The sequence below is a fragment of the Aedes aegypti genome, chromosome 1, assembly GCF_002204515.2.
Source record: "Aedes aegypti strain LVP_AGWG chromosome 1, AaegL5.0 Primary Assembly, whole genome shotgun sequence".
Lineage (NCBI taxonomy): Eukaryota > Metazoa > Arthropoda > Insecta > Diptera > Culicidae > Aedes > Aedes aegypti.
Genome location: NC_035107.1, coordinates 147,406,937 through 147,434,130, shown reverse-complemented (window position 1 = coordinate 147,434,130; position 27,194 = coordinate 147,406,937). Strand labels below are relative to the sequence as shown.

Here is a 27,194-nt window from a genome sequence, read left to right as displayed (position 1 = left end):
GTACTATTATTGATGACGGGTAAGCACCCAAAGCTAATTCGCAGGAAGCTACAAGCAGCCGTAACAGCCGTCGTTAAGTGGGCGACACGAAACGGCTTTGATATAGCAGCCGAAAAATGTGCTAGATTGCATATCTGTGGATCCAATCACCTACCACCAAGAAGACCAGTGACAATTAATGGAACTGCAATTCCAATGCGAATGGCCATTAAAATATTGGGGGTGACCCTAGATAGGAAGCTGAACTTCCAAAAACATTTTAAAAATATAAAAGACAGCTGTACAAACAGACAGAACCTTATCAGGGCTATATCTGGGCGTAGAACACGCAGTGATCGTACCACTAGATTTCGTGTCGCTGACGCCGTTATCGTAAGCAGGATCCTGTACGGTATCGAAATCAACAGCCGGGCTTTCGACGCTCTTCTAAGCATGCTTGAGCCAACTTTCAATAAAACAATTAGAATCATCTCAGGTGTGTTGCCGTCCACACCAGCTCTTGCAGCCTGTTCGGAAGCAGGAATATTGCCACTCGAATACAAAACAGCATATGCACTCTGCAACCGAGCTATCGGCTACCTCGAACGTACCAGAGAAAACGGGTCTGCTGGCTTCCTTCCCGATCAAGCCAACCGTACCCTACAAAGCGTGGCCAATTACCGGCTTCCCCCGGTGGCTGGGCTCCACCGAGTCGGGCCAAGAAGCTGGTTGGCAAAAGTTCCTACTATCGACAATCATATTAGACAAAAATTCAGAAGAGGTGCCACCCCATACGAAGTGCAGAGCCACTTCAATGAGTTGATCGGAAGAAAGTATCAACATGCGGACGTCAGATTCACGGATGGATCCAAGAAAAGCAACTCTGTGGGCGCAGGCGTTTTTGGAAAGAACATTAGCGAATTCCACAAACTGCCGAAGATCTGTTCTGTCTTCTCGGCGGAAGCAGCAGCGATCCTCCGGGCGGTGACTCAACCGAGCACAACATCGATATTGGTAGTTTCTGACTCAGCTAGTGCACTACAGGCCATTGAACCCCCGATGAATAAGCACCCTTTTATACAACTGATACAACGCATTCTGGACGAGCAAGGAATTGCCGTATCCTTTATATGGGTGCCCGGTCACTGTGGAATACACGGCAATGAACAAGCGGACATGCTGGCAAATCGGGGTCGACAAAGTCGTCTACTAACACCCAAAGCTCCGGCGGACGACGTAAGGCTTTGGGTTAAAAAAGTAATCTGGGACTCATGGTCTCTTCGTTGGCATCAAGACCGAACAACTTTTGCTAGGAAAATCAAACCCAATGTTGAACGATGGGACGACCCAGCATCACGGAGAGACCAAATTGTCCTTTCCAGACTACGCACGGGACATACTAGACTCTCCCATAATATGGGAGCCAATGGGGACGAGTTCAGAATATCGTGCGAAACCTGCCACACCCACAACTCCGTCAAACATTTCATAGCCAGTTGTCCTAGTCTGGAGCTTTTAGGGGCCGTCCATAAATGACGTAGCATTTTTTCCACTGATTTTTTACACCCCCCTCCCCTCTTGTAGCATTTCGTCACAAATGCTGATACCCCCCCTTGGAAAATACGTAGCATATCAAGCAACCCACCCCCCCATCATTTTTTAATTTGTTTTCCTTAACAATTGGGTTAAAACAAAAAATTGGAATTCAGAAGTTCAATACAAAGTTTGATATTAATTACTGACTGAAACGTAATGATAATCTAACGGATAATTGTTTGATATACAGTAGCGCTCAAGAGTAATTTGCAAAATAGTTTTGAATAAACTAAAGATGTTGGCTGAATTGTATACCACAAAAAACTAGTTTACAACTGAAAATGTAGAAAAAAAGGAAAATCTCTAATTGGTTTGATGAACCTAACAATAACGAATAAAATAGATTGTTTTTAAATTATTCTTTGTTAGGAAATAGATTGCAATGAAAATGATCAACATTATTGAAACATCTTAATTTGAAATGGATATTCATCATTATTATCCAAATGCAATTCGATTCAGCAATCAGTGGCCAGATATATAAAATATTACACTTATAATATTTGGAAACTTAGCGATTATTAAACAAATTATTAATCTTTATTAATATGTCAGCTAAACTTCATTATCGTTCCCCATACTGAAATAATCTTGCACAACCTATATGAAACAATTATATAATGAAACTAATCTTTCTTCAAATTACCGAGTTTTTAAGAAAATTGAATGATAGAACAATTTCGATAACACTCAAATCTATTGTCCAGGCTATTTCATCAAGATTATTGATTATTGATTGATCAAAACAAATTGATGAGTTGATAGGGTGAAGATCTTCTGCAACATTGAAAGCATAAATCACGGAATAAATATCTTGTTTTAATGTTATATTAGCAAGAACGAACATATGTTTTTTAAGGCTTTGTCAGAAAATCCAAAGTGATCCAAGTCGTTAAAGCATTGATTTTTAAATAATTTATTTAACTTTTAATTTGTTTATTTATAAATTAATTTATTAGGACATAAATAAAATATAATGTTTACATGATTATTTGAAGCTTTCAAGAAATTTGTTTGATCGCATTTCATCATAGTAGCCATGGACCGAGTTTGTTGGCGAAACATTGTGGCGCAGGTCTGGGAGGGAGAAACCGATACGAAATTTCTGTACGTCATAGTGAGCCGAGATTCTGCTGTCACGAACTGTCACTGTGAGCCCAGATCTTAAACAACGGACAAACATGGAAAAAGCGATCAAAATATATTTTTGCATTACATCAAATGTGACAAAAAATCGGTTGATAAGCTATTCATGCCTATTCAAAAGTAATGTCACGATAGCACCTTTTATTCTGATTGAATATAAAGTATTCAAATACGCATAATTTTACTTTTTCTAATAAAAACGAAAATGAAATGCATAGAAAACTTTGGCCCTTTTTTAATGTTTGTCCGAAAAGTTCGAAGGTACACAACAAAAGAAAACTAGCGATTTTCATCAAGTCTGCCTTGATTGTCGTTGGTAAATTGGAGTTTTCTTGCAGTTTGAAAAAAAAATGTGTCATATTTCGTGTGTAGTATCGGTGCCTCCCTCCCAGGCGCAGGTCATGTCTTGAAGGACGTAGAGCCAGCAAAAGTAAAAGTAAGTTGTTGGCATTTATCAAGAAAATCTAAAATTTATTAGATTTTCTTCAATCTTGTCATATGAATGTTATGAAGCTGAATCATCATTTAGTAACCCAACTTTATAGGTAAAAAAAAAACAAGTTTGATAAAAAATAATTGTATGTCATTTTTCAGCGCCTTTTATTTTACCAAAGTGATTTTGAATGCTACGTCCACTAGCTAGGACCCCTCCCTCCCCCTCGTCACACATCGTCACAAATTCGTGAAGACCCCCCTCCCCCCTAAAAAGCTACGTCATTTATGGACGACCCCTTACGAAGAGAACACGGTATTGTGTGTGTTCAAACAGCACTCAGTCAAGATGAAGATAGCCGAACTAAGCTGCTTAAATTTTTGAAGGATGCTAAAATTTATGACGCAATATAGACCAAACACGCGAAACATAGAGCCCCGAGAGATATCCTCAACTGCAACAATGAATGCCGAAAAAGCAACACGGAGACAAACAGATACAGACCCCGCAAGTACCCGGGTATGAGATGGACATCGGTACACCGAAAACATTTGAAATGTTAACATTGAAGAACCAGAAGAGAAAAATAATTATGTATTTTCAAAAACTGTTAGCTCCCCATCCCCCTGGTTTTTAACCAGGTTTCCCTTTTCCTAAACAACCCCACTCTTTCTATCAATATGAGATGAACCAGCCTAGAGCTGAAAGTCTCAATAATAAAGAAAGAAAAAAAAAACATTTGTTGATACATATTGGACTATCTAATTGCACGTTATGCAACCATGGCTGAAGTAGAATTATTCAAAATACTATCCAACAAAAATGTCTTTCGCAAAACATGTTTAAAATATCAGTGAGCGAAATTAGGAGCGCGCGCGAAATATGAGTACTTTACGGTAAACAAAATAAGAAGAAAATATTAAAATTTCAACCATTTTTGATAGCTTGAAACATCCGCCATTTTTGACATTTTGCAACATGATCAAAAAATGAAATTGTTTTTAAAAATTTCAATTTTTTCCTTCACTAGGTGAATTCGTTATGATATTTCTTTAAGATGCACTCGAACAAGTGTTAATTTTTCCATTTAATTAAAAAAAATATTGATATTTACTGACCAGTGTTTCTATTCGCCCCATTGCGGGATGAATAGAAACATACAACATTTTCACTAATACCGTGTACGCACCTAACTTTGCGCAGCTCCAAACTTTGCGCATTTTTAAGAAGCATGAAAAAATGATAATTAATCAATGATTTTTTCAACAATTCAGTTTCAGTAACATGTTCGTTTATGTGAAATAAGTATTTGACATACATTTGTTTACTAAGAAAACCTCGTAAATGTTAGTAAATAACCCAAAAACCCTATCGTCACACGTATAAACGTCAACTTTTACACCGTCTTAGCACAAGCACTAAGGAGTGGCTTTGCCAAAAATCAACATTTTTTCGAACAAAACTGTGTTGTGAGATGTATATTTGCGGTGTATTTGCAAAAAGAGGTAATATTCTAGTAATTCCCTCAATTTTCCATACAATATGTCGAATTTTTATTTGAAAAAAAAGCGATGCGCAATGTTAGGACCCATTTTTTACATGAGGGTCTTAATTTTTGCGCACTTCTAGCAATTCAAAATGGCACGTACATACATGTACGTCATTACAAATGATAATAGCTGTCGATCTTACCAGGAATGGTCACTCAATCCATAAGGCAGTGGCTACATATAATATTTCTGAAAGGACCTTTTGTATGAAGCTGAAGGCAAGGTTTGCATCGAAAAATCTCGGAAAACCCACTTGACGCAGGAGGAGACTTTTACTGTGAACTTGGAAAATTGATAGCGCAAAGGTTGGCTTACCACTTCATGGACAATAATTCAAAATTCAGTTGTCTAGCAAAAAACGTTCAATTATGGAATATCCGTACTGACGTCAAATAAATAAAAAATAATTAATCACGAGAGATCAACGATACATCGAATCCCGAACTTATCGATGCTTTCCATGGATTCGATGAAGCTTCAGTTGAAAGTAAAGGTCCGTCCATTAAGGGACAGTCCCTAAGCAACCTGCAGCTTGCAATATTAATAGACAAACGAGAAATCTCTCGAGCATAGCATGTCTGAACTTTAATTGAAGCACATCACTGCTAATGACTCGTCAAGTTCATCTGGAAATCCTCCACTTCCAGCTGACGACATGTACAACAGAGAAGATTTTCTTTAGAAAGCTTCTAAATTGTGCGAAATTGAATCGTTCACGGCCATCAGCAGTGAATACGAGCATCGAATTTCGGTAGTTATTGAAGGAGATGAAACAAAATAGGAAAAACGAAAAACAAAAACAACAAAAAAATAAAAAAAGGTTAAAAAATTAAAAAAAAAAAACAAGAGAATAAATTATATAAAGCAACGTACGAAAACAAATAAGTATATGCTACGGCTGTAAACTATATTGCTCAGATTGTAATCTTGTGAATATATAATAAAAAATAAGAACAGTGTAAATCACTATTCGTGGTCACTCTATGTTTGTGGTTGTTGAATAAATTAAATTGAATTTAAATTCACGGAAAAACTACTGATGAAACTCATATTAGTTGTAACCTTTTTATTTAATGCAAAACCAGTAAAAAAGTAAAATTATTTAGAGCGAACGAGCAATTAAGGCATGCGCAAAGTTAGGAACATTATGCGCAAAGTTAGGAACAATTCAGATTTTGTGCGCAATGTTAGGCACAAGGTATTGCATCACCTCTTGCATTTTTTTAATTTTTTATGAATCTTTTTTATTTTTTTTAAATCACGTGTTCTACTGAAAGGCTAAAAGCCTATCTTTGACAGAAAATTGAATAAAAAAATACATATTTTAGCCTTATTTGAAGCAAAAATACGATGATAATTTCTTAACTGCGCAAAGTTTGGTGCGTACACGGTATTTGTACGAAATATTTTTTTTGTTTTTTAACGGCAATTGGGGTCTCAGCTAAAGAAAACGGGACCCATATTTAAGAGTAATAAAAATGTTTTTTATCTACACGGTTTAAGTTGTACACATTCAAACATGTCGGAGAGTGTTTCTATTCGCCCCATTTTACGGTACAAAGAATATCAAAAGTAAAGTTAATGGGTCGTTCTTTCTTGATGTTGTCGTCGTGTGAAACTCTATCCGGCAGGTGGTGGAAATTTTAACAGTCATAGGGTCATAGCGAGCGTTTGATATTGCCACGTTCGTTTATCATATCCGATACGTATACGACATTACCTTCCCTCATCTCTCAAATGGATTGCCGCAATTTTTGTCTCGGAATCAGAGTTGATCACTGTGGCTGAAGGCTCCTGGCGACTGAACATTACTCGATGCTCCAATCAAAAAATGATTACTACATATGCCGTCGAACGGATTAATCTTCTCCATTGACTAAATTGGTTTACATCGGGTAGAATTGACTCACTTTCCATCCCTGCACACTCAATCTGTTCGGTAAAAATAACTGGGTTTTGGAACTACCGAAAAAGTCAGTAAACTAAAAAAAAATGTCAGAAATCGAAAAACAGAGATTTTTTACTGAAATTTTGCAAAGAGCTTTCTTTTTATATCATATATCGATAAAAAATCAAACATGGTAAAATTTGCTTTTCAATTACGCGTGGCGACAGTTTTCATTTTACTGACTTTTTCGCAGTTCGATCTAGGACGTGTTCGACGTGATCGCAACTACGAAGATAAGCACTGTAAAGCTAGGTATGCTGTTCAGCTCAAGAAAAGTAAAAATTTCTGCGCAAGATATGCTCAAGAAAAATTCTACAGTGAGCCCCATTTGAATTGACATTTCTTTTCAACTGCGTACTGCGATCAAAGAAAAATGCTTTTCTTGAGCATTCCTTGCAAAAAATTTCCCACGCATCGAGATAGGCGATTTTTTCTATTGAAGTGCATACTTCGCTTAACAACGGGTGACGCGAACATCTGGTGATTGTTTAAAGATTGCTCAACTGAATCTGTAACGACAAGACCCGTAATTCTGGTGGCACTGCCACAAATCAATAATACCACTTTCCATCCGTACTCGGCTCACAGTTTGTCAATCTAGATGACTGGCAGGATATGTATAAGATCGAACAATACAGCATACAGCGAAGCAAGCCGAGTGCTAACGTGAGAAAATATTTATTGGTTCTTTGTTAATTTAATTACCTATTATATACAATTTTGCTTAAAAATACTATTTACAGTGCTTACAATCTATCATTATACGTTAAAACCTAAATCTACCATGCAATATCGTGAAATTTGAAATATAAAAGTAAAGTAAGTACGGTTAATGAAATATGCAATACAACATTACTGGAAAATTTGTTATTCTAGAGGTGAACTATAACCAGTGGAACTGTAGATACGACCTATCCTTAATTTCAGTTTGGTACACCAAATATGTAAGTTCGTACTTGGATTACTAATGAATTCATGCTGAAATAAAATTTATTTTAGCTTTAAGCTCACAAACGCAAAAATCGTGTTGCTATTAAGACCTGGTGATTCTTAACCCTACAGAATTAATCTTGCAGAAGTTAGAAGAGAAAGTGAAGCAGTCGCTCTCACTATTCCATAGTAAACCAAGAACTCGATGCACTCCCTCACTAATATCTGAACTGGACGTGTCTGCTTGCAGGTTAAGTGCTATGGTATTTAAAACCTCTTCCGTGCTGCACCGAAAATTACGAATTTCAAACCCACCGGCTTTATGTACTTGGATTACGTCCTGGATTAATTCCACAACTTTCAACTCGTCGTCTTTGCTTCCCAAAAAATCATCAACATAATGATCATGCATGTCAATCTCATCCTCCAACCAACGAGAGAAAGTGTCGAACTCAATCAACTCAATAGCGATGCCTTCCTTTATCAGAGCGGCCTTATGCCGAACCCACATCTGTTTGTTGAAAACAGAAAGTTTTTCAGCCAGGTGAGAGATAAGTTCGGGATGCATAAGATAATTGTTGGTCCTCGCGTTGGTCATCGCTACCTTGACCTCGTTCACAACCGGTTCGAGAACCGACGCGTTCCTCGGATCGATCGCTGCCATATTTTGCTCGCCGCCGGTTGGCGACCAATTGTTTCCACGTCCTGCCGTTGCATTCTTCATACTAGGCGCCGATGGGTTGCACTTGCTGGGTGCGATGGATACCACACATTGGGCGCCGGCGTGTCTGGATCTCGGGAAAATTGACGATCCATCCAGGGCGACTAACATGCTAGTTGGTCTTACCTTTTCCGTATCGGCAAGCCAATCTACAACGCGTTTCGACGTACTGGTACACGCACTTGATCTGCGCGTAGAAGTAGACCCACGACTTGAACCGGACTGCAGCTCAAACTTCTTCAACTCATGCTCTCGTTGCCGCTTCAGGAATTCCGTTTTCCTTTGCTCGGTCTTCAGTGTCAGGTCACGTTGGATTTGCAGCTCAGCCAATTGCTTCTTAGCAACGACCATCGACTGTCGCGTTCGATGGACGCTTGCAATTCAGCCTCTTCGTTTTGCTCCACCAGATCCAGAAGCTTAAGTTGACTGTCAGTGTTGCTGCTCCGTGAGGTCAGTTGTCAGTGTTGCTGCACCGGAAGCGACAGATTTATTCTCCGGCGCCGTACCTTGCTCAGCAGGAATGCTTTTCCCCCCGTGGGGGTGGTTGGGTGGAGTACGAAGCATACTACTTTGCTTCGGGAATTCTTCTACGTAATTATCTAAACGCTTAGGAACTACACCTTTATTCGTTCTTCCAGAGCGACGTACCTGTGGTTCCATATAGACCGTTAGTAGGCATTCGAACAATAAAATTGCTTGACTTACTGATTATTTACATTTTTCAGCATTTTTAGCATTATTATGTCAAGTCTATCCTATATACCCAACACCCGAGCCAATCCTATTTTCCTTCTCCCATGGCATTTGCTTAGTCAGCATAGACTATTCAGCCATTACCCCTCTTATCATCGGCTTTGGATTGTCTGGCGCCCTTATTGCCCCACCAAACGCTGCAAAATGAAAATGATATTTAGTTGTTTAGTTATTGCAACTCATATCAGGTCACTTTGTACATTGATCGACACTGTCACTTTTAGTAAGAATAACAATGGATCATTGAATGTAGTTTTTGCAAGTGCTCACCACATCAAAACAAAGGCGCCACTGTATATGGGATTTAACATTGTGACAGCATTGCTGTTCTGTCAAACACACAAGGCTACGGTGGCGCTATCTATGCTTTCCATAGCGGCCGTTTTGGTTATTTTAATGATCCATTTGTGTACCTACGATAAAATGAGAAACATGTACCGTTTAGTCACCAGTCACAGTGGACATATAGAGTAAGGAGGGGCAAAAGTTCGACCTTAGTGGTATAATCATATTTTCCAGGAAAACAATAGCAGTTAAAACAAAACAAATACCATACAGTGAACCTTCAACATATGGGCTATAATTTTGCTGAAAAAACTTGTGTCAAAATATTTATCCATTTTTAGTTATAACAGTTTCAAAATTGATTGTCTTATTCGAACTTTTGCCCCACCGGTGGGGCAAGAGTTCGAATCTAGTGTGGGGCAAAAGTTCGCTGGCTAAAACACTAAATATCGATCCTTTTATGACAGGCATACTTTAAACCAGCCGTAACCTTATGTTTGACGAAAAATACACACTAAATTTTCATCAAAAAGTTGCCCAAAACCGGGTTAATTGTAATATACCCAAAAATAGCAGTTTTTTCGCAAAACTAAGTGGAAATGTAAAATTTTGGTGACAGTTTTCACACGATCAGACAAATTTAACTAAATTTGAAGATAATATGTGGATTTTAGGCAATTTACAATTTTTTCCGTGATTTTATACATGGGTCGAACTTTTGCCCCGCTGATTCGAATTTTTGCCCCACTATGGGCCAAAAATTGTTTTCAAGCATATATGCAAAAACTAATACACCTCAAAACAACCTTATGATAGGTCTAGAAACGCCCTTACATAAAATATTGAAAAATATTTTATCTTCAATTGGTTCCATGCAACGAAAGTTTGACCAAAAATTACAATATTCACGTCAAAAAACGAAAAATAGTTATAACTTTTCCAAATCTCAATCGATTTTTATGATATTTGGATTGAAAGTCTCTTACTTGAATAGCATTCGAACCACCATGGCATTTATAAGATTTGTTTTGAATTGAGCTAGAAATCTCAAAAAGAAACTCTTACCCCACTCGAACTTTTGCCCCACTTTACTTTACAAATTCATGCAGTATATCCATACAATTTTCACAAATTATTCTTTTGTCAGCAAAATAAGATAAAACTGATGACATTAAGTAGTTCTTGTCACAAAGCATTTTGAAAAACTTAGTTCATGTAGTCAAAATAATGTGAATTCAGTTTAGAAATGGGATTATTTAACACTCTTAGTAGAAACACCAAAAACTTCATTTCGACATTTTTCATTTTAACGTTAGAGTATTACATTTTTCATAATTCCGATACGTTTTCGCTGTAGATACTTCAAGTAAGATGTATCGGATGAACCATGAGATTTTATGCAAATTAGAAATTTTTATTGTGTTTCCGTCGAAACACAAATGCACGGTGAACGGATCAATAATATCCATGGTTCCTATTACCGTGCATTAGTGTAAAAGGCTTGAAATTACTGTGTAATATTGGATTTATGATTATGTCGAGATTTCACTACTTCATATTTAATTTTTAAGCAAATATGAAATGGTTTGGGCAATACAGTCAAACCCCCTATTATGATTTAAATGTAAAAATAATGATTTACCTATTTTTTCTACTCGCTATAGCTTTTATTGTAAAACAAGATTTGAATACCTTTAAAAATGAGTTAAAATAGTTAAATAGTTAAAAATAGTTGCTCCACCAACAACGTTTCTTCGAGATACGAAATTAAGTCATGACGAAAACTATACGCACGGTAAACACTGCATCGCTGTGCACGGTAAATGGTGACATAGTACGGTACACTCAAAATAATCCAAACGTCATTGTTACGTGAAAACATACGTGGTTTTTTTCCATCGCACTTTTCACGTAGCTTTTACGTTAATCATAGGTAGCCCAGAATGAACGCATGAACTTTTGATCTTCGTCCATTCCACCGGCGCTACAAGTAAGAGCTACGTGGATTTTCCGGTAGCCTTTACGAAGCGTTTCAATAGGACCTAGATGGTTTTGCATTAAATTAACTAGAATATAGACCAACCTTATCTCTAATAGGCTTTGGAAGAAAACTAATTCCCAATTGGAAAATATAAACAAATCTAAAAGTTTGTGATATATTTTGATATTCAATCTGAGCATTGTGAATCTTGTTTCCCAAATGTTGTGAGTATGTTCTGTTTTGTTGCAGCCTTCGCGTGCTATAATTGATAGAGGTTATAAATCAGGTGTAAAATATGAAGTAATGCTGGGATTCTTCGGTATTCAAAGCATATTTACCTTAAAATTAATCTAACACAGGGTTTAAAGTTCAGCAGCTTCTGAAGTTCTGCAAAAATCAAGCGGGCGCCATCTTGGGATTTGCGCTCAACACCGAATGTACGTACAATATGCAGATGTCAAAATGAACTTAGGCACCTACGTGAATTTCACGTAAGTGCGATAGGTAACCTCAGTAACAATTACCGATTCCCTATTTGATGGTTATGAATGGCTTAGTGATCTTTATCTTAGTCAGGTGAAGTGAAGGCAAAATGAATTTGGAATGATCTACGTGATTTTTCACGTAGCAATGACGTTTGGATTTTTTTGAGTGTACGGGTCGACCTTAACATGACATTTGTAAGCTTAGTTTGTGAGTATTTTTTGTTATGCATCACTAATTTCAGATTTTCCCTAAATAATGGAACAATTTTACGCTTCATTGTGATATTCCAGTTGGCTTTAAGTGATTTGGAAAAATCATATTTTTTGGAGTGCAGATTTTTCAAAATGAGACAAAATATTTGAGCTAAAACCTGTCATATCTAAAGGTAATAAGTAAAATAATAGATTACAAAACAATTAGGTACTTAAAAATGCAAGAAACTAAAATTTGGTTTCGTATCGATGTGTTGCCACTTTTTCCTGCTGTTGCAATGTACCCCCGGATTGCGGTGCGATGCCTTTAATGTCACCTTCTGAATACTGTTCCTTGTCGATTATAAATAAGGGTACATTAGAATGACTCAATTTTCCCCTCTTTTTGCAGCTCTCGCGATCGCTCAAGCCGCAAGGATGCTAAATCAAAGGATAAGGACCCAGAATCGGCAAAGGATTCCGTCGATAAGTCGAAAGCGGAAGAATCCAAGAAATCAGACGATTCTACCAGCAGCGAAGTAACGGTTCCTGGTAGCGATTCGAAGGAAAGCATCGACAGCGGCAACAAAAAGGCAGAGGACGCAACAGAGGAGATCAAACCAGAGGACCAGAAATCGGATGAAGAAAAAAAGCAAGAGTAATAACCATTAATAAAACTCAATGACGTTCATATTGTTTGTATTCACATTTTTATCAACTAATCGATCCTTACACCGATGGCGTAAGGGGACGATAAAATTAAAGTGTTATCAATCAATGTAATTTCTAATCCAGTTCAGTGTAGTAAGCCGAATAAACGATCTGCTTGAAGCATTAATTATCACATCGCATTCAATCAATGTAATCGAAATTAAGCATGTTCTTAAGATACTTGTAGACGCTTTCGTAAAACTTGTCTCCCTTTCCGAAAATGAAACAATCATATTCTGAATTCTGCAATTCGAATGTGAACAATTTTCTTCCTTCGATCGTTACCAGATCGCTGTTGTCTCGTTTCATTTCGAATTTTAGTCCCAGAGCCTTGGGGATCAGGGTGCATTTGTCCTCCACGTTCAGCGTTTCGTCCAGAGCAATTCGTCGGGCGGCGGAAATTTTCGCTTCTTCCTGTTCTTCGAAGAACCGATGTCGGTCCGCAATTTTTACGCCCAGTTTTTTCTTGATGTCCGAGTTGATGAGTTCCCGGTAGGTCCGTATGATGTGCTCATCCTCGTTCAAATCGATCTCGGCGGCCAGATTGAGCGGCTGGACCTGCATTTCGCTGTCCTCCACTGGCATCTGGAGAAGAATAAATGATTGTGTTAGAAAAAGTTTTTGTAAAACCCCTTTTTAGTCATGATTTTTTTGTTGTTGCAATTGCTTTCCAATCCAAGGTTCTCTTTTTAGAGACTTGGACTCTACTTAACATTTTTCTATTGTCAATGGGAGGTATCTAAAGTATATATGTTAACCTTATAAAGTCAGAAGGATGTCTATTAGGGTGCGGCCTAATTTTCACATGTTCTGGAAACCAAAAACTAATGTGATTTTCTGAATTCAAATCACATAAAAAGAGAAACCTTCAAGTTTGAGCCAAAAATATATCATTCACAAACTAATTTTGTTCCGCCGGGTAGCGAAAAATCATCAGATATTGATTTTAATTTTCTAACTGAACAATTGAATCTAATGATTGATGCAATGTTCAAAGCCACCACTATGACTGAAGCAGCCCAAGTAGGTGTAAAATTTACTAATCAAATTGTTATTGGATTACGTTTTTCTAATGGATCCAGTAAATAATAATTTAAATATTTTAAATTGGAATGCTCGTTCTTTGAATGGTAAAGAGGACGAGCTGTGTAATTTTCTTACAGCTAATAACGAGCATATAGCAGTTATTACTGAAACGTATTTGAAACTGGATCTGAACTCAAAAAAGATCCTAACTTTTTTGTTTATCGTAATGATCGACATGATGGGGCATGTGGGGGAGTTGCAATCATCATTCATAGGCGTATAAAACATCAACTGTTTTCGTCATTTGGAACTAAAGTTTTTGAAACTTTAGGTGTTTCTGTTAAAACACAGCCTGGTAAATATACTTTCATAGCTGCCTATTTGCCTTTTCAATGCTCTGGACAGCAAGTTAATTTGCTCCAAACTGACTTGCGAAAGTTGACTCGCAATAAGTTATTTTTTTTGTCATTGGTGACTTTAATGCCAAACATCGGTCATGGAATAATTCTCAAAGTAATTCCAACGGCAGAATTTTATTTGATGAGTGCTCTTCAGGATATTTCTCAATCAAATACCCTGATAGCCCTACATCTTTTCTTTTCTTCTACTATTGACTTGGTCTTAACCGACTCTAGTCATCTTTGTAGCCAATTAGTTACTCATGCTGATTTTGATTTTGATCATGCCCCTGTTACATTCCAAATATCCCACGAAGCGATTCTCAATCCTATCAGCTCCACTTTCAATTATTTACGAGCCGACTGGAATATATATGAAACATATATTGACTCTAATCTTGATGTGCAGTTTGCAGTTTGAAAGCGCGCACAACTTTATTTAGGACTTACTAGTCCAATTTAAAATCAAGTTACTCAGGACTTCGAAAATATTCTCAATCAAGAGAACGTTTTCGAAAATTCCTGGGAGATTTATTTGGAAGAGAGAACTATTATAAAAAAAATAAAAATATGAAAGCTCCTGGAGATGATGGAATTTTCTACACCCTCATCAAGAAACTTTCAGAAAGTAGCTTATCATTTTTAGTTGATATATTTAACAAATGTTTTCAATTAGCATATTTTCCTGACAAATGGAAAAATGCTAAGGTTGTACCAATTTTAAAACCAGACAAAAATCCTGCATAAGCTTCTAGCTGAAATTCACCGTAGTGTGTTTAGTGTATTCTACTGGCTATTCTAGACATAGAAAAAGCATTCGACAGTGTTTGGCATGAAGGTTTGATTGTAAAATTAAAAAAAAACTTTATTTTTCCAACATACATTGTTAGAATAGTTCAAAGTTATCTGTCAAATCGTACACTTCAGGTTAATTATATCCGAATTTCAGATCTGAAAGACTTCCTGTAAGAGCTGGTGTTCCCCTCAGCTGAGTTACCTCAGGGATGTCAAAAATCTTTGTTTGCGGATGACACAGACCTCTCCGCCATTGAGGCCATTCAAGCCAAATGTAACAAATACTTATGTAAAATGTCTCTATCCCCTTATTGATAGAAAATCAAAACTTTGTCTTAAGAACAAGCCTTTGATAAGGTACCGTGGGGCAAGTGGGTAATGAATTTCGCATAGCTGGGATTCTTCAAATTTTAGAGAGCTTAAATTAAAACAAATGAGGTCGTGTACATTTTTTAGCTTGACTCCCACGAAATATAAGCAGTATACTGAAATTGATTTTTATGTATTGAGCATTTTGCACCTTATTAGACTACTGTGCAGAACATATTGCAGTGTGCGTTTGAAACGCAAATATCAAATGCGGGAACACCAAACGCGGTAAGATTTTCTGCAGGCAATCCGATGTCAAAGTAAGCTTTTCTATGCTAGGTTGGCGGTGATATGTGTAATCGTTGCTAGGTGTCCTTTGGTTGTTTTGTGTTACCGCATTTGAAGGACATTTAGTGAAGATTTGCACCTCAAATGCACACAGCAATATTTGCACAGTGAACATTTGCACACCTCACACATATATCTACTCACATTACAGTTTGGCAGCATGCTTGGATACTAAATTTTCTATCTTTGTTTTGATTTTGCGCGAACGGTTAGCATAACATAGTTGACTTATTTACCGATTAACAAAATTCACTCTGTCCACGAATGCAATCCAAACATTGCCATAAACGCTACCGGAGGAATGCTCCACTGCCCAGTACATAAATTTTACATAACGATTCAACCCTCAACGTGGAGAACTTGGGTGAACCGATGGACAGCGACTAAGGTAGGTGCTGAAAGGGTTTATTCTCAAATTTCATAACGTCAAAATTGCCCTTTTTTGAGACCCACCATCCTTCACTTTTTGTAATTTTTGTAATAACTGTAACATTTGGGGACAGTTGCCCACCCCCTTCAGCGTTGAGAAATTTATGAATGGGTCCAAAGATCGTCCATTAGGAAGAATATTGAATAGCCCTGAATCTGCGGGAAACGAATCTGATTCCGAAGACTATTTTGATGATGATCATGATTCTGGATCCAGCAAACAATAGATTCTTAAAGGAAAAACTTCCCGATGAGCCTAGCGGCTGCTGGCTATTGGTTGCCGTTCACGATTTCAAGGAACATTCATCAGGAAAAGAAGTCTTTTAGTGGGGTGTAGCTGGCACTACGGTAGATAATTTTTAACTCCAATGCTGGTCGCTTGATGCAATCTGTTTGACTGCTTTGAATTATTTTGAAACGTCATAAACAGCTTTCAAAGCATACGCCTGCTGATGTTAGTGGGTGTGCAAATTGTATCTTACTCTTGAACAATTTCATTAGAATCTAAAAATTCGTGCAACGGTCAATAAAATTGAAGAAAAAAGCACAGAAAAAGTTTTTGAAAAATGTCTCCTTACTTCTCATTTGCCCCACAGGCGGGGCAAGTGAAAAGTTTATCGTTTTGAACAATAAATTCAAAAACTAACAGTTACATTCACGATTTCTACTACCTTTAACATTTGTTATGGCGTCCCAATGAACAATAACATAAGTAACATGTAAACAAAGAAAACTTTTTTCTTGTTACTTGAATTTCCTTCTGTTCAGTTATGTTTGTTGAAATGATTCGACAACATTTTTAACTGCAACATTTCCAATGTTACATTCTTACATGATGGGACAGCAATTGCATTTCTGCTCTGTAGAATTTCCACCCCTCGTTATTTGTTTTTAAGAAAATCGGATATGACGTCGGTTAACTCTTCAAGAGAAATCAAATGGAATCCTTCAATAGAGTATTCAGAAACTTTTTTATGTGGATACACCTATTCTTCATTTTTTTATGTTTTGAACTAGCTTTACAAAGACATTCCACGAGATTTCCGTGCGTTCTCTTAAATGGGAACTTTTCAACCAACATCTTCCTTTTAATCGGTTGTCCAAAGTAAACATATTGATATTTTAATATTTGGCAACCTAATTTTTAAAAAAGTTCCATGATTTGGCCATGATAATAGCATTTAACGCTTCGAGTATAGTGTTTCTTGAATTATCAGCATGTTCTGTTGTTCTATGATAATTGCGAAACTTGTGTACTTATAGCTACCTAAAGAGAAAACACAAATTCAATCTCTATTGAGAAACTTTTCACTTGCCCCACGTGATTAGAAAATTGACGGTGTTTCAAATGGGTCTGGGTCATTTGGCATAACAACCATTTGGCATAACGGTCATTTGGCATAATTTTGAACAATGTGAAAATAGAGGGTCATTTGGCATAACGGACATTTGGCATAATATCAAACCATCTGAAAAGGGTTATTTGGCATAATAATGCAGATACTCCTTTTTTCACATAGCACTGTTGTAATATTACGCAAAAGAATAGGCCAGGGGAAGTGGTTCACCTAGAGTGAATTTCTGTCAGAGAAAAAGTAGATTTTGTATGAGATTTGACAGAAAAATGAATGACAAGTTCATCCACTTCTCCTGGCCTATAAGTCATGTTGAAAAGAAGGGCGCTATAGCAATAACCCTGGAAAGAATACCTTATGTTTAAAAGAAGGGTAAATCTCTAGATAAATATCATGACTACACAGGATAACAGAAGATGAACTAGGGTGTCAATCAGTGACGCAATATTTCTAAATTTTAAATTAAAAATTGAAAACAAGGTCATGATGCTGCTACAATTATCTTTTAAAAATTGCTGTGTGCGTTTGAAATGCAAATATCAAATGCGGGAACACCAAACGCGGTAAGATTTTCCACAAGTAACCCGATGCCAAAGATAGCTTTTCTTTGCTAGGTTGGCGGTGATATAAATAATGGTTGCTAGGTGTCCTTTGATTGTTTTGTCTTACCGTATTTGAAGCTCATTTGGTCGAGATTTGCACCTCAAATGCAAACAGCAATAACATTTCGTTTTCCAACAAACCCGATCAACCAGTGCACACTGGTCCAGAAAGCTAATTTAGGCGGATATGCGGTTTTCGTCTCGATTTATTGATTTTAGAGTCATAGTTGCTTCTGATAATATGTTCAGAATTTTCGGTTCCGGATCATTTGGCCGAATGCCGTTTGGCCGAACGCCATTTGGTCGAATGCCGTTCGGCCGAAATTGAAAACAAAAGTGAACTACTGTTAGCATGGATTTATAATGAATTTCAAAGAACTTATTCAGCTTATTCATGAAGAAGGTTACACCATCATTGAAATACACATAATTAGCTTTTTGGGATTATTACTATACGCAAGCAACGGTGCAAAGTTCAGTTCACATGTTGCAATCTTAAACTTGGAAGAGAATGACATCTCACCCAAGTTGAGGTAAAAAAAATGTTTTGAATAAGACGTAAGAGAATCTGGGGTAATGTGCACCCTTGAGGCAAAACAACCCCACGGTGCCTTTTATGATTATTTGTAAAAAATTTGGAAAATATTCGTCAAGGGCGGATAGGAGTGATCAACAACATGTGATTTTACAAATCCAACTTCCATAAAAATTTCTAAATTTTTCTAAAATATTTATAGAATCCCCGGTAAGTCGTTTTACTTCCGGGGTGCATATTACCCCTGTTACCCTTATTATAAGCTTTAATATTAATAACTATTAGAAATACTTCACTCTTGAAAGAACAGCCTATGATCAAAAGAAGGAAAAATCTCTTATGAAAATTAAGGCAAGTGTAATCCATATAATAGTTTTATCAGTACAACTACAAAGAACTTCCGATGATTTGAAGAAGGTAAAATTCCCAATTAAAATATAAGCTGAACTATTTTCAATAGTAATGAAACCAGTATAACTCGAAATAATAGCCTATGTGCAAAAGAAGGAAAAAATCTGATGAAATTAATAAAACACTTGAAACCTTATTACACCTTTAGTAATCCAGAGGCGAACTAACCGTCACCTCAGAGTCTTGACGCGATGTGAGGAGTTCACAACTTCGTCCTGAATTAACGGGTCGATTTTATCATTCTCTTAGAGCTCTTATAGAGTGACAAAACATGACATCCCGTCACGTCATAAAAAATCAACAAATTATAGCTTATCAGTTATTGGGCCACACTTATGAAACCTACACACCAGAAGAGTTGTAATTTGATTTTTATGTTCAAGATTCGGCCAAACGGCATTCGGACAAATGGCCGGACACCGAATTTTCAGTACTACAAAGTGTACGCATATTTTTTTTACGAGGATCACAAGAGTGAAGTATAGGCCAAATTCTTAATTTTAACGAATCGTGAGTTGCTATGTTCAGCAAAGTTGTAGCAAATGATCAGAGTTGCTCAATATCAGTCATAACAGCGTATGGCTGATTTACATAAACTATTAATATCAGTTGCGAGCTATCAATATCACTTTGATTTGGCAACCAATAGCAGTGATGCGACATCGCACTCTAGATTATTATCAAGTGACAATTCTCCTTCTCCCTGGGGCCTTCCTTAGCCGAGTGGTTAGAGTCCGCGGCTACAAAGCAAAGCCATGCTGAATCCCGAAACCCGGTCGGTTCAGAATCTTTTCGTAATGGAAATTTCCTTGACTTCCCTGGACATAGAGTATCATCGTACCTGCCATGCGATATACGAATGCAAAAATGGTAACTTTGGCAAAGAAGCCATTCAGCTGAGAAGCAGTAAGGATGTACTGCCAAGAAGAAGAAGTGACAATTCTCCAAGCTATTAATGTTCTTCTGTGACCAACACATAGTTTCAATTCATCTGCAGCATTATCAAAAATGTCGTATTGATAAGTTCCCTTTTTTTTTGCTTAATTGAAAATTGAACTTAACCCATCAGTGATATCCATAGTCTATCACTGTCAATGCATTGGTGATGGAGTAGACAGCATGAGTTGATGTGAAATAGAATGATCCGTATTGTATCGCAGTCGGCCTGTACAAATCAGCAAGTTTTAGGCGTTGACAGTGACAGCGAGCAACTCTGCAAACGAATAGCTAAGAAGCCGCGATAATTGATTATTTTTAATAAAAAAAATCATCGCTCTTGAGTATTCTATTTTTTAGATTTATTGGCCTACTATGTTCTACAAATATTTAATACTTATCATTTCCTACAACTTTGCCATAGTATTTCTTATGGTTTTCATGTTATTTGAGTTTTTCATCTTAAAATTTAATATTTTGTGTGCCTTGTATCTACAGAGAATACATAAATTATTATAAAACAGATTCAGCTGTTACTAAAATAAAACAGTAATAAAATGCTAAAATCTTCAATTTAAGTATGTACAGAAAATATATTGAAAATATGCCAAATGTCCATTATGCCAAATTACCATCATCTTTCACTTAGTTAAAAATTATGCCAAATGACCGTTATGTCAAATGTCCTTTATGCCAAATGGCTTTATGCCAAATGACCCGCTCCCGTTTCAAATTAGTTATTTTTAGGTCTATGTCGAATTAATTCCAAAACTTTTTTTATTGCAGTTTAAAACTGTCAGAGGGGACAACTTAAAAGTGGTACTGAAAATTATTTCCCGCAACTTTTTTCCACTGAGAATATTAAAATAAGATTGCACACCGCCAACTCGTTACAGAGTGATAGTTGACAGGTTAACAATATTTCGCTCTATTATGCAATAATGGCTGAAAAATCTCAGAAAACTCTACCCTATCGTAATGTTCTCAATGGCCTCAAAGGTTTACGCATGAGCTTAAAACGTTAATTCACATATTCAGTAAAATATATCAATTATTTTCTCTTACCCCATTTACCCACTTGCCCCGCGGTACCTTATTCAAACAAAATTTCAGGCTAGTCATGTTGTACACTCAGAAACACGGGTAGTTACAGAATGACTAAATTTTAGTAATTTATGACTATTTTCTATTTGCCTCTCTTTCATTCTGCATCGAATTTTATTCCTATTTGTCAATTCACCTGGGTTGAAGCATCGCTAAGCTTCAACCCAGGCAAAATGACATTAAGTGTAGAAATTCACAGCAGAATGAAAGAGAGGCAGATAGAAAATAGTCATTAATGCATTACCTTTAATAATTCTGTGACTATTTTTATTTCTGAGTGTATGCTGTACCAATATGGACTAGCTGTTGTACTACCAGGAAGAAAGCTCTGCAGAGAATTCAAAATAAAATCTTGAAAGTGATTCTGAAGCTACGGCAAATGAAATGTAATATGTTTGTTAACAAATTGTAATTGTAATTGTAATTGCTCAATCCACACCCTGGCAGACAATTATCCGCCCATCTAGACACGGGCTGGGTGAGGACCTACCAAGCCTCCCCCGTTAACATGTCCTATACCGTTTAGCACACCGGGATCTTCCACAAGCAGGCGCCGGAATTAAAGCGGTCCCACAAGCTTCAGATACATTAAATAGATATAGTCCCTCTGGCACTAAACCGAATAGCGGCCTTCATATCATCACTAGCACTGCCTATCCCGCACGCCAAACAAAATGCCGGAAGTAGCGTGCCGTGTAGAACATCCGATGTTCTACACAGCACATCACCTCCGACACCATGCTCAACGTACAGCAAAGACATCGCTAATAAAAAGCGGAATGCGTCATATGATTCAGTGCCAGAGGGACTATAAATGTAACGAAGAGGAAATGAAAAGATAGTAGAGATGGTTTGGTTGTTGGATTGCTGAAACGAGAAGAAGTAAAGTCATTACGTTAAAACGTGGTTTTTATAGTTGAATAAATGTATCGATAGTTTCTCATCTGTTTCTTTTCCGTGTCGTAGTTGCGTCGGTTCTATCCACCTCGAGTTTTGTCGTCTCCGCTCGAGCAATGAGGACCGCGATGAAATGAAAAAAATAAAAATATGACCATTAGTGTTTATCTATTATTTAATGTGGTTCTCATTTGCTTTTAAATACCTAAGTAACATGTGAACTCTGCCTCTATCAGAAAATTCTAATGAATTATATTTTATTCTCCTGCACTTTCCCTAACACAAAGTATTCCTATTTAGTAAGACATTTACAAGTGCAAAAGCGCAAATAAAAGTGTGGGACCTCATCGAATCATGTTGATGCCCTCAGAGCACTCATTCTTCGATTTGCGAAAAATGAGTCCGCTGAAAACACCGACCCGACTCGACGCAATCGCGCACCTCTACCAACGCCTCCGCACATGTAAAAACTTCTGCGATAAACCTGTGGTGTGAAAGAAATGCGCAATATTATTTTAATTTCAATCCTAACTGCATGACCCGTAGGCTCTATGCGTATGATTGTTCATTATTTTAGCTAAATATACCAGTTATTCCTGTACATCAGAAGAAAAGAAAAACGATTAAGAATATCTTGCAGCGTAAAGTTTAAGTGATCAAATATTAATCCTTTCTTCGAACCTAATTTCATTATACATTGGGTTATGCTATGCTTCGCGTGTGATACGAACAATTAGATTTATCAATATAATGCATTAGCATCCAAACAAATACCCTAGAAAATTTTCTTATTGTCCGATAAACATTTCAAAACAATTACGAACTGCAAAAATTCAACGGTAACTTTATTCAACAAAGCTTTCATTCGATCACCCTTAAAATACACAGTCATCAGTAGACCATGCACTACAATATCCTCCTAATATAACGCAGAGCTAAAAATCCTCTCTTGCGTTACCCAATCTGAACAAGAAAACATTTTCAAATACTTCCCATAATTTGTGCACGGCAAAACAGATTCCACTTTCTACGTAATGTAACCTAGTATGAACAGCTGCCCAACTCTCCACACCTGCGCCCTCCAAGATCCAAGGTGCTGCTGCCTTACGTTCAAAACTTCTTTCCTCAAAGTCTGTCTATCAATTCCGAACTCTATTGCATACTACCATACCAATCAGACCCTATTCCTGACAAGACACAGAGTCATAACCCCAATGTGATGTATTTACCCAGTAAATCCACAACCTTGTCCTAACCCCTCTTACGTTTCGCTATCCTCGAAAGTCACCCATATTGATGCTTGGCAAAAAATATCAGTATTCAATCCACAAATCCCAAATTACACCACATTACGTTGGTCCGTTTGGCGTCGCCGGTGGATACCTGTTCTGACATTCGTTTCTTTTAAACTCCATTTCAACCATGTCCCTCCACTTTATCAATACGAATGTTGACGAATCACGATAATCTGAAGATCGTGACCAGAACGGAGGTTGGATAAATCACTAGGGACCAACTACCACCAATATGTTTGTTAACAAATTGTTAATAAAATCTTAAATTTGTTTTACCAAATTAGGAGTGTTGTCTAATAACACAGAACACCTAGATATAAGAAATGAATGTAATGTTTGGAATGATACTAAAAAAGAAAAAAAAAACAAACATATGACACATTTACTAAGTTATTGCGTTTCTCTCACTCGCTTCCACGCACAGGCGGGGCGGGAGCGAGAAAGCTGTTCCTTTAACCAAGCCGAACGTATCAATTCCCAGTGCCCATTCTGCAGAAAGCGCTAAGCGAAACAAAACACGGCAACTGATTGAGTCGCTACCGAATCTGAAAACCGAAAGCAGCCAAATGCAATACCGAATGATTGTTTGCATTCTGATTCCGTTCGAGTGGCATTCGGATAATCGGGTCATTTTATTTTGTTCCTGTTTTTCAAATGTTGACATGTTTTATATGGTTAAATGATCCTTTAGGAGGGCGATGGACATGGACGTAGTCAGGTTTTTTATCAGAGGCTCTCCCCCTTGTTTCTTATATTTGTAATATCGATTTTTAACACTTCATTCACGATTTTCACGCCAAAATCATTATATTGCTGTGTTCATTTGAGGTACAAATCTTCACTAAATGTCCTTCAAATGCGGTAAGACCTGAGAGGGAGGCACAGATACTACACACGAAATATGACACAACACTTTTCCAAATTGCAAGATAACTCCCGCTCACCAACGACAATCAAGGCAGATTTGCGAAAAATCGTTAGTTTTCTTTTGTTGTATACCTTCGATCTTTCTGGACAAACTTGGGCCATAGTTTTATGTGCATTCAATTTTAATTTTGATTGGAAAAGAGTAAAAAGATGTGTGTTTGACTACTTTATATTGGATCAAATTAAAAGGTGCTATCGTGGCAATGCTTTTGGGTGTGCAGGAACTGCTTTTCAACCGATTGTTGTCAACTTTGTTGTAATGCAAAAATATGTTTTGATCAATTACGCGCTTTTCTCATATTTGTCCATTCTTTAAGATCTGGGATCACAGTGACAGTTCGTGACAGCTGAATCTCGGCTCACTATGACGTACATAAATTTTGTATCGGTTTCTCCCTCCCAGGGTAAGACAAAACAACCAAAGGACACCTAGCAACGATTACACATATCACCGCCAACCTAGCATGGAAAAGCTTACTTTGACATCGGATTGCCTGTAGAAAATCTTACCGCGTTTGGTGTTCCCGCATTTGATATTTGCGTTTCAAACGCACATTGCAATACACTACCTGTGCACCCTTTTTGCAAGAAACATAAAACCTCATAAAACTATGCAAGATATTCACCTTTTTTTTTTCGTAGTAAGCAAAGTGAAGTCCTAAACGCGTCTTGTTTCTATGTTGAGAGACTGGTCTATTTCAAGTCTTGGAGATTTAGTTATTGAAAAAAATCTGAAGATTCGTTTCGTTGTGGTCCCTTTGATTGGCAATTTTGCTCTGACAAACGGAATCAACTAGAGTTCCTATTTATACATTATCATTAAAAAATCCTAGAATACCAAAATTCCTGAAGAGCTTCATATTAAAAATCCTTTATTTTTTTAGAAACTCTTTCGAAATAGCATAAATAATTGCCTCAAAGCTCTACTTGGAATTCTTGTAAGTATATTTCAAAGAATGTTTCATCCGGAGATTTTATTTTATTTTAAAACTCATCCAGAAGCGTTTTGAACATTTTTCAAGGATTTGACCTGAAATGTTTGTAAAAATATTTCTAATAGTATGAAAATTAAGAAATTTTCTTTAGTTTTCATGGATAATTTTTTTGGTGTGTTCTTATCGCAGAATTGAAGTCGTGAATAAATCTCAGAAATTATTCCTATACTTATAGGATGATTAAATGCTTCAAAATATTCTTGGTGAAATTTTTGGCCAAATTCCTGAAAATCTCGTAAGATGATTCCTGGATAGAGCTCAAAACTCAAAAAAAAAAAAAAACTCAGAAGGGAAATTTGATGAATTTCTGAAGGACAAAACAGATTTTACTAAAAACTTTTTAGAGGAATATCGTAAATATAGAAAAATAGATTTTCATGAACCCTAGGTCAAACTTCATCAAGAAACGTATTTTTTCAAGGGATCTTTTACAGAGTTTATGAAGTTATTGTAGGCACAATCTCAATAAAATTTCAAAAAGCAAAATAAGGAATATCTCGAGACATACTGAAGAAAAAATAAAAATATAAAAACCGCCGCCTACTAAGTGGGCCCTAAAACTTATGGCGGGGTTTCTTTGTCATGTGCAGTCAAAAATATCGATGGAATTTGACGCCAACATTGTGGACCCGAAAAGATCCCATTAGAGATCCTGAAACCCCTTCGAGAGCATTAATTATACTTACAGCTTGCAGCGTCTTAATCATCTCGTTGCACGCTGCCTGTTTGGCCCCTTTCTTCGTCTTGTGAATTCCCCGGCGGACAATCGCTCCGATGCGGCACTCATATTCAAACTCTGGAGCATGCGAAGGTCCCGAACTGCGGACACAGTTGAATTCGGGCATCTCGAAGTTCCGCTGCACGCAAATGTCCCGCACTTCGGTCACTTTATCCGAGGACAGGACCGCCAAAAAGTGCTCATCATTGTCCACGTCGATATCGCTCAGCCCGTTCTCGAACAGCAATTTCAACAACTTATAGGCAGCGTCATGTTTGGAATCCTTCTTTGACCGGCCAATTCCGCTGCTGGTGAATCCGAGGGCCAAAACCGAAGTGGTGAAAACTTTGGAATTCGGGTTTCCTCCGTCGATTTCCTCACCGGTAAATGTGTACAGCGGATGCGGCGCTTTTTTGGACACACACAGCTCTTGCAGCTCCGTTATTGGAGTCTTCGTGCTCAGGACTGGCTTTGAGGCCATTATTCTACACCACAAGGTACAAACTTCTATTAAAAAGGTGATTTTTAAACACTAATTTTTGATAAAAAAATTCCAGATTGTTTTTCTTTCAGGGGTTGTTTATAGACTACGCTTCTTCGACCCACGCGCAAATTTATACACAGAAAAATGAAAGTACTCATATTATTTTTCATTCAACTCACGAGTTAAGTTCGTGAAGGAGCCTATTTTGAGTACAGTGAACCCAGTGAACACATCACTCAGATAAAATCTCTATTATTTTTTATGTGCGGAAAACAGATATCACCAGATATGATGGGTTCGAGGGCCTTAAACTTTATTTTATTTGCAACATCTAAATTCCATTAGATTACAATAATATAAAATGTAATGTCATACATTTCCCTCATGCTACGCAATACAATACAAATTAAATGCATTCATTATTCAATTGGCCTATTTAGGGCAACTTCACCAGTGGTCAATTTTTTGGTCCAAATTTATCCCAAAAATCGAAGAAAATGAAGAAGTAGAACTGAATGTAACGACGGTGTTTAAATGATACTTTTATTTCGCAATTTCTAACAGCAAATGATAATGAATCCACAATTTAGAGTACAAAAAACTTCGGATAAAGACAGCATTACTTCTATATTGCACGATGTATTGAAAAGCAGATGTTTTAGAAAAACTATCAATAAAGTTTTCATGTCATTTCGGATTACTGTTCTTCCCTAAGGTGAAGAGATGTTCCAGATATTGTTCTGAAAAAAGTAAAGCAATGAATGTCAAAAGAACTGAACAGATACGCTGACCTGAATTTTCGCACGATTAATTAGAGCATAATTAATAAAAAGTAAATTACTTACTTGTTGGCATCCTCCAAACATAGCAGCTCTTCATTCGCACATTACAAATTCAGTAGTACATGTTAATGTGTGGCA

The 27,194-nt window shown here is 37.1% G+C and overlaps 2 protein-coding genes across 2 annotated transcripts in view; one reads left to right on the top strand and one right to left on the bottom strand.

Moving 5' to 3' along the window:
* LOC5575286 (cell division cycle and apoptosis regulator protein 1) overlaps positions 1–12,840 on the top strand; it is an 84,850-nt gene extending 72,010 nt beyond the window's left edge. The window contains exon 10 of the mRNA XM_021850518.1: positions 12,412–12,840. Coding sequence (XP_021706210.1) covers positions 12,412–12,661 — 250 coding nt within the window. The 3' untranslated portion in view covers positions 12,662–12,840. The remainder of the gene's footprint in view (positions 1–12,411) is intronic.
* On the bottom strand, positions 12,659–26,384 carry LOC5575294. Its single transcript, XM_001655610.2, has 2 exons — positions 25,759–26,384; positions 12,659–13,295 (listed from the first exon to the last, which is right to left on the bottom strand). The coding sequence occupies exons 1-2, from the start codon at positions 26,269–26,271 to the stop codon at positions 12,852–12,854; spliced, it is 957 nt and encodes a 318-aa protein (XP_001655660.2). The 5' UTR covers positions 26,272–26,384; the 3' UTR covers positions 12,659–12,851.
* Positions 26,385–27,194: the final 810 nt, after the last annotated feature.

What these genes read in the sequence shown, in the direction of transcription:
- LOC5575294 (XM_001655610.2), bottom strand. Translation starts at nt 26,271, where the DNA reads ATGGCCTCAAAGCCAGTCCTGAGCACGAAGACTCCAATAACGGAGCTG. An exon ending in TGATTAAGACGCTGCAAGCT is followed by an intron (nt 13,296 to 25,758) that starts GTAAGTATAATT and finishes ATTCTTCTCCAG; the next exon opens with ATGCCAGTGGAGGACAGCGA.